The sequence below is a fragment of the Magallana gigas genome, chromosome 7 (genome assembly GCF_963853765.1).
Source record: "Magallana gigas chromosome 7, xbMagGiga1.1, whole genome shotgun sequence".
Lineage (NCBI taxonomy): Eukaryota > Metazoa > Mollusca > Bivalvia > Ostreida > Ostreidae > Magallana > Magallana gigas.
The window spans coordinates 49,635,732-49,644,240 of NC_088859.1; the positions used below are offsets into that span (position 1 = coordinate 49,635,732).

Here is an 8,509-nt window from a genome sequence, read left to right on the forward strand (position 1 = left end):
ATCTTTTGAATTGATTGAGTTGGTGTAAATATTAATTTCCATTACATGTCTTGAATTTTGTATTTACATGTTCACCCAACACAGTATTTACAGTTTGACTCCATACGTATTTCTGAACTTGGTATAACAGTGCATTAATTATATATATTCACATCAGTATACTTTCCTTCTTATTTCAGACACCACTTTTAGATCGTATGAATATATAACATAAGATATTTTGATTATACGTAAAATACATGCATATTTTAAGGGTTCTTCGAAAAACTAGAGACCATCTTTAATCTTAAAATTCGAGCAGAGACATACAAAAGTCATATACATATAACAGTACAGATGTCCCTGATTCGAGTTTGTAATATATCTTAAACAGTTTCTGTTTAATTAATTGCAACAAAAGAATAAGGGTATGAAAACACTAATACAGTATAACGATAACTATGTAAAAAGCTGAAGTTTTTCAAGAAATAAAAATAAAAGACATGGATAAATGATTAAATCAGCAGGCTTACAACTCAGTGTCTCGGCAGGCGTAAGCAGGGTAAGAACTCTTTGTCTTCTTTACAGACTTTGAACATTTTTAATACAATTTTTTTTTAAACAGCGACTACTAAATAACCTTTTATTTCTTTGATCATGTATTTAGTTAGGAAACATAAAATATCAAAGAAAAAAAAATTATCTATCAGATAACAGGCAGGCATGTACTCTTCTCGGCAGGCGTATGCATTCTGCGTAAGAGTTATCTATTTTACCGATTTTTACTAATTTTGTGTTAATTAACGAATTTAAAGTCAAGTTTTTATTTCTGTTATCAATTACTAAGCTAGGTAAACTAAAATATCAAAGAAATAATTAAAATAATCCATCACATAAACGGCAGGCGTATACATTTTCTTGGCAGGCGTATGATTTCTTCGTAAGAGCTACCAGCTTACCCGATTTTTACTTATTTTGTGTTAATTAATTAATATAAAATCAACTTTTGATTTCTATTATCATCTATTTAGTAAAAAGAAATAAAATATCAAAGAAAAAAGTAAAATAATCCATCAAATAAACGGCAGGCGTCTAGATTTCCTCGGCAGGCGTATGAATTCTACGTAAGAGTTATCTATCTTTACCAACATTAAACATTTTTGCTAATTTTGTGCTAAATAATCAATATAAAGTCAACTTTTTGTTATTATGATACTTAATTTAGTTAAGTTAAATAAAATATCGAAGAAAATATTAAAATAATCCATCAGGTAAACGGCAGGCGTGCGGTTTTCTCTCGGCAGGCGTGTTTTCCTCGGCAGGCGTCGGCAGGCGTGTTTTAGTATGACCGTTAGAAACGGGTGAACAAACTTGGGGAGTTTCACAAAATACGCGCGGGCTGCCTTTAAAACAAAAGAAGATGTTGATCATGCTCTAGGCGTGATATGCTGACATAATGGCGTGAGTTTGTCTTTGATAATCAGACAGCAATGTCATGAATCTTGATTTTACGGTTCATACATGTTCTATATCCACTCTTGATGTTAATCAGTGAATCACTCTTTTTGTCTCTGGATGTTAATCGTTCATTTATTTTCGGCCTCCGAAATTTACTTCGTTGAAATATAATTAACAACACATCTGGTGCTGTTGATGTACGTGCATATTTTATTGTGCTATCACAGTATCACTCGGGATTAGCCTACTGTGAGAATTTCTATAGTATAGTTTCAGTTTTCACATAGCTTTCCGGCACGGGATCTGGGGGTTAATGACAATGTAAATGTTGTATATGCATGTATATTTTTTTAGTACCCTTGCTTTCAAGTCCCTAAAAAGACTGATGACAAAGGACAAATATGATTTTAATATTCTGAAACATTACTGATGAATGACGAACCTGCTCCTGAGTTCACACCTGGTGCCCCTAGGGGATTTAGTATGTACACTATCTTAGTATCTATCCTTCACGGTATAATGATTTTCTAATGATTGGTATAAATGTATCCCTGTTTTAGTTATTACTCAAACAATAAATTGCAGTGAATCAGCATCATTTACCAATACGATATATGAATATGGGAGAGTATGAAGTACAATATACCAATGTCAGAAGTGTATACACTGTACATAATTGTCTCTGAAGGTTGTTCTGGTTCTGTTATTTTAAGACAGTTTAACCCTATAGTTACACTCCCACTAAAGCAATGAATCCTTTAACCACATGCCCCAAAGTTGCCTTTTGATATTCAGGACTGACATTACACGCTGCCACTGCAAATACTGTGGACGGGCTCAGTTATGACTGACAGTGTATGACAGGGTATGAGGTAGCTCACCAACAACTGCACAGACTGTGGGCTACTTGGCTGACAGTGAACACAATGACATACTCCAAGAAGACAATACGGTGTTGAACAAGATGCTCTCCATTAGTACTGATTAATACTGTTACTGCTGACAGCTGATGTCTGTCACTGCTGACAGCTGATGTCTGTCACTGCTGACAGCCGATGTCTGTCACTGCTGACAGCCGATGTCTGTCACTGTTGACAGCCAATGTCTGTCACTGCTGACAGCCGATGTCTGTCACTGCTGACAGCTGATGTCGCAGTGTACTTTCCACTTGTATAATCATGTGTCATACTTATGGTGTCTACATGTACCAGAAAATAAAAAAAGATCTGTATCACTTAACCTGAAACATTAAAATATAAAATGGTTTTAGTATGTTAATATTTGGTAGCAGTTTCTATTCATTTCATGTGTATTTGAATTATACTTTTTTCTAACCTAGGATTCTATAGAGATGTGCAGTATTATTTCCATCCAGTCAAGCATGCAGATAAATGAAATAGTGATAATCTCTTGCTGAAGTAAGTGAATTAATTTGTGGTCAATATGAAATGAACGTTGATTTGGATTTAGATATATGATATTTATTAAATTAGTTTATCTGTGTACCATGTCACTAGATCCTTAGATTTTTTATTTATGACATTTGATAACTTTGACTTCTGTTACAATTATAGAAACAGAGCAGTGGATCACCATGAAAACGATCAAAAGAGTATCATCTCACTACGACTTTAGAAGGTATCAGTGCAGGCAAAAAAGTTAGAATACCAATCCTATAACTAAACATCCTATGACCCAAACACATGTACTGGTATACTGTTATTTATTTTCATTTATGTTTAACTGTCTTAATTAGATTTATTCATTTGTTATCAGGCTGATGAATCCAAGAGCAAAGAAAGGGGAGGCATATAAACCTACCGATGTTGAGCACATGGCAAACATAATTACACATGGGGTAAGGGATAAATAATGTAAGAGCCTTTAATGCAGCAGTTTGTTGTATAGGAATTGGGAGACTTTGTTGTATAGGAATGGAATAGATAAGATCTTTGAATATTGATTGCTCTTCCTTATATTGACAGGGCTGCATTCCTCTCAGTGTTCTAGCCATGCTGTGGATGCTGTACATCTCTCAGACTCGGCTCCAGTTTGTGATTGCATTGGTGTATGGATGGGCGCTAATTGCACTATTTTCTGTTTCTTGTACATTTCACTCCCTGGCTTTCTGCGGAAAATTTCAGTATGTATATGAAATGTATAGAGTGTTATAACCAATATTTTTACCCATTCTTATTTTTTACTAAGATTAAAGAACACTACTATGTCCATTTTTGCTAAAGAAGAAAACTTCTAAAATATTTTTCAGAGGATTTTTTTTTTTTTTGCATTTAAAGCAAAATATTCATGAATGCAAGAGTACATTCAATTGAGATTCCTTTTATTGTAGACGGTTGAAGAATTTTTTCCATATTGCTGACAGAGCTGTAATTTACATATTCATAGCCTCCTCCTACTCACCTTGGTAAGAATATCCTGGACAGAGGCAACATCTGATCAAGACTAAATAAGAATTTAAACTGTTTAATGGTGAACAAATAATGAGTACCGGTATGTCAAAGACATGTTGATTTTCCAAGAAGATAGCTAAGGTGGTAACATCTTTCGATATTATTGTGGATAAAAGTACGTTATGATCAAAACACTTTCACTGCTGTAAATTTTTTAAATTTTATAATATTTAACAAATATGTTTCAAAATTTTTGGAAAAGGTAAAAATTATAAAAGCCCTAGCAGGATTCGAACTTATGACTTACAGATTTGTATGAAACGCTCTAACCAATTGCACTATGCTATTAGTTAACGGTTTTGGGAAAGAAAAAGTTTATAAATTATGCTTGATTTTATTGTTTTTTTGATCAAAAATACGTCACAAAATGGAGGTGTCCCATACTACCTTAAATGTTATCCATCATTAATACCATTATGATAATAAGTAGGTATTGTTTGTATTGAAGGTTAACATTGCGAGATTTTAGTGGAATTGAAGATGAAATGATGTGGCTCATTTGGATTATGGCTGTGATTGGAATTGTTTATTCATACACTTTTCATGAAAAGTAAGAAAAACCCAAGTACAGTGGTGTTTTATAACACTGTATGCCTGCTTATAACATTTTACTGGTTGAAATGTTTAGATTAAAAACTGTATTGTAATGTTTGATAAAAAGCTAAACTAATGACTTGGTTCTTTAAAAATCATCCTGTTGATATAATGTTTATGCTTATAACATAAAAAAACCATTGACATTTTGGTCTTGCTGTTAAAGAACCAAGCAACATGACATTTGTAGCTAAATAACATGTATTTATATTTTATAGGTATATTTATTTTGAAGATTACCAGAATTTGAAAAATTAGAATGATATTTAACTAAATTTAGTTAAAAATGCATTTTTACCTCTGTCTCACTGTGGTCTGCCTTTGTCACAGGTACAAGATACTGGAGATCATTCTCTATCTTATTATTGGCGTGTGTCCAGCTGCTGTTGCTTTTATGATGGTATGTAAATTTAGAACATTTTTATCATGTAAAAGTGTACATAGAGCTATCTGTAAGACAATTCTTAAATTTATTCTAAAAATTATAAAATTATTTTTCACTGGATATTTGTTCATCTGTTTCCTTTCAGAGAGAACCTTCAGGAATATATGAGCTGTTTTTGGGAGGACTGTCTTTTATTACTGGTGTTGTCTTCTTCAAGAGTGATGGCGTCATTCCCTTTGCTCATGCCATCTGGCACCTCTTTGTCCTGGTTGGCACAATGTTCCATTTTTATGCCATTAATTTATACTTATTAGGCCAAGAAGTTGATGAAATCATGATGACAAAATAAGCAATGTGTTTACAGGGTACTATACAATGTTTATACATGTAGGACATCAAGGTCCTCAGTCTGTGATTTTTTTCCCTTATTTACTTTATATTAGTTGATTTTCCCTTCTTACCTCAGTTATGTTACATGTAGATGTTTGTTATACATTTAGTAAGGACTGAGTTTTCTTTGTTGTATTAGTGACGTGGATCATAACATTTTAGATGTACAGAACCTAAATCATTGCCATGGTTACCTGTTATTTATTATCAGGTTGTTTTACTTAATGACCATTAACATCGCACACATTATAAACATTACAGAGCAGGCTGATTTTTCTAGTCAAATTAAATAAGAATGGCTGGTTTTCAACAAAACGGGTACTTTATACAGGGTTATTTTTGCCCTTTGTAATATTTGCCCTTTTACACTTGCAATCAGTTTCATCCTGTCTTGAATTCGCCCAATCTAATTAAAATTAGAACTTCCATCCGCTCCCAGATTTTCTATATGTCGCGACATATAGAAAACCTGGGAGTGGATGGCAAGATGGATGGAAGCGGATGGCAAGGAACATAAATTACGGTAAAGATCTGGCAATTAATAATTATCAGGAAATTTTCAGGCATTTAAAAATTATTATTTGGTTTACAGTACCAGGACTTTTGAGTTTGTTATCTTTAAAGATATTTTCTCTTTTTTCTTTAGTGTCAACCTTACATAATGTACCGGTAAACAAATTGTGAGTTTTTGTTAAGGGTATAAAAGCTTAATAGACATTATATAAGGAATAATTAACAGGTGCTACATTTAGTAAAATGGATGTAGGAAAACTTACAGTCTGATTAAAACCACCCCTTCTCCTAACAATGGTCATGGGCCTTGATGAGTGTAAGGAGAAGCAGAATGGCTTGAATCAGACTGGAAAACTTTTTGTTTTTTTGTACTTAGAATTCAACAAAGGTTCTTACTCTGTCACAATCTTACAATCTTTTCTAGAATGTCTGTAAAAAAATATTTGAATATAATTAAATGAATGTATTTTTACAAAGAGCAAAGACTGACAAAGCTCGTATTTTGTTTATGTTTATTTTAATGAATGGCATGTTGTCAATATATTTTTCTATCATATCAGAGTTATTTTTTTGAACAAAGTACATTTATTTACTTAAATATTTATGTATTTGTTACTTTTAGAAAATAAAGTTTCTGTGTAGCTGTATTTTTTAAAAATACTCTGTGTTTTATATACTACAGTATTCATTTTTTATCCCATCGTAAGTTCATCTTGGATTAAGTTGGTCTCTGTTCTCAGTTAGCTCCCTTGATGTCACAGCATGATATATACTGCAAACCAACTTTAATTCGCGACAACTTTATTTCATGATTTAAAAGAAATAAACTTGTAAATGGCAACTTATTTTCGAAGCAAAGCCTTATCAACATCCATTTGGTCAATTAACCATACAACAATACTTGGTTCGCGACAAGAAATATTTGCAATGATGAGGCTCCTGTGAATCTCGCAAAAGTTTCTCGCACACGAATAAAAGTTGGTACATTAAGGTATATTTGAATAATAAGTAATTTCTTTTATGCTTTGATTTAATTTGATGAAATTTTGTTTTTATCACTGTTTATAAATTCGTTTTTTTTTCTCTCATGAAAGTCTGTCTCAAATTCATGTATGTTTCTATAGAAAAACAAAGTTCAATGTGTTATGTAACTTATGTGTATTGCTGATTTTTATAGGTGTGTGTTTTTCTTAAACTTTCACTTCAATTAGTTCTGTTCTTGACAAGTGAGTCAACTGTTAAAAACATTACATTTTTTTCATATTCCTGTGCTCATTCATCTTTAACCAGACTGAATGGTCAACAGAGTAAGTAACATCAAATTTGCCTTAAAATTTTAAACTACCCGTATATTTTTAATGTACATATATATCCATGTACTATTATTAGTTAATGTTCCTTTTTCTTCAAACAAGCTCTCCTTCTAAATACATGTATAGTAAAAAAAAAAATAGCCATGACCATCTGCACTTTTAAGGTTTCATTTTCCTATGAAATGTAGTCATATATTTTTTTAAAAGAGAGTGTCTTTATACATTCATATTAGCTGCAATAATGTAGCCCTCTCCCAAATTTTTTTTTTTTGGGGGGGGGGGTATAAAAAATCGGAGAGGGCTACATTATTGCAGCTAACATTCATATTAATTAAAACCTGCAGTTGACATGAAGTCAAGCTAGATTTCTATGGTGTATCTTGTCAGGTGAAACAGGGATGTGTAGGTGTAAGGAGATATGGCTGTGATATTTGTTTGACAGATTCTCGCCTTTGTATTGATACATGTATCTCTTAGTATTGTACATTGCATTTGATGCAATTTGTTGAGTCTTCTTCCTCTATAAATTTTGCGAGTTTATAGAGTTGCATTTTTGCATGACTGTATAACTATTTATTTTGCTACATTTTGTAGTTATATAATACGTTATGGTGCAGATATGATTATCTATTTATCATGATTTTGAAGAGTTTTATTTATTATATGACAGAATACCTGACTATTTTGAAGTCTAATGTACCTTTTAGAGTTAATTATACCTGACTGTTGTAAAATGAATGTATGTACATGTACCTACATGTACTTTCATGTCATTGATTTCATATAAAACATTTCAATCTGTTTTATTTTTATTATTCATTCTGTTTCTGAGATGGATATAATTTTACCAATATGAAATAAGGTACAAAACACAAGTTGTTGGCAAGGGAGACTCATTTGATATAAATTTTAATGTACCTGAAAATTTCATGTAAACTGGGCCCAGTTGTTTAACATACCATCACCCCACAAAAAACCATAAAACAATTATGTGGTATGTATTGCATGTTATGCAAGCCCTTGGATAAAATTTCAGTTTTGGGTTCCATACAAGGTTACCCTATGGATAAGAGTATAATACATATAAATTATTGTAACTGTAACCTGATCCAAAGGTCAGATTATGTCTTGTTGCTAGGCACTGAACATCTGATCAATTAAGATGTAAACATTGAGTTTGATCTGATGATCTGCGTCTGGCAACCAATAGTGATCCACTCTGGGTAAAGTTACTGTTTTGATGATATATTTATTATATAACCTACAACTGAAAATTTTTAATTACTAAACTATCTCGTACGGACAATCATACAATGAACAAGGCCATTTTAAAACTTAAGACGCACTTAAATCATTCATTGCACGTCATCAGTTTCAGAGAGGAGTGAAAAGGATTCAAAAATTAT

At 32.2% G+C, this 8,509-nt stretch overlaps 1 protein-coding gene across 3 annotated transcripts; it reads left to right on the forward strand.

The window, feature by feature from the left end:
- Nucleotides 1-1,329: 1,329 nt before the first annotated feature.
- On the forward strand, nucleotides 1,330-7,382 carry LOC105347772 (monocyte to macrophage differentiation factor). Of its 3 annotated transcripts, XM_034455362.2 has the most exons (10): nucleotides 1,330-1,440; nucleotides 1,792-1,918; nucleotides 2,777-2,855; nucleotides 3,012-3,075; nucleotides 3,214-3,295; nucleotides 3,423-3,580; nucleotides 3,788-3,862; nucleotides 4,357-4,458; nucleotides 4,833-4,902; nucleotides 5,033-7,382. In XM_034455362.2, exons 4-10 carry the CDS (start codon nucleotides 3,032-3,034, stop codon nucleotides 5,234-5,236), a joined length of 735 nt encoding a protein of 244 aa, XP_034311253.1. In that variant the 5' UTR covers nucleotides 1,330-1,440; nucleotides 1,792-1,918; nucleotides 2,777-2,855; nucleotides 3,012-3,031; the 3' UTR covers nucleotides 5,237-7,382. The 3 variants fall into 3 exon arrangements, with proteins under 3 accessions (XP_034311253.1, XP_034311252.1, XP_065922606.1); XM_034455361.2 differs by lacking the exon at nucleotides 1,792-1,918; XM_066066534.1 differs by lacking the exon at nucleotides 1,792-1,918 and having other exon boundaries at nucleotides 2,777-2,853; nucleotides 3,004-3,075.
- Nucleotides 7,383-8,509: the final 1,127 nt, after the last annotated feature.

Coding starts and splice junctions, on each gene's coding strand:
- LOC105347772 (XM_034455362.2), top strand. CDS start 3,032: ATGAAAACGATCAAAAGAGTATCATCTCACTACGACTTTAGAAG. Junction 3,863..4,356: donor GCCTCCTCCTACTCACCTTG/GTAAGAATATCC, acceptor TTTGTATTGAAG/GTTAACATTGCGAGATTTTA. Junction 4,903..5,032: donor CTGCTGTTGCTTTTATGATG/GTATGTAAATTT, acceptor GTTTCCTTTCAG/AGAGAACCTTCAGGAATATA.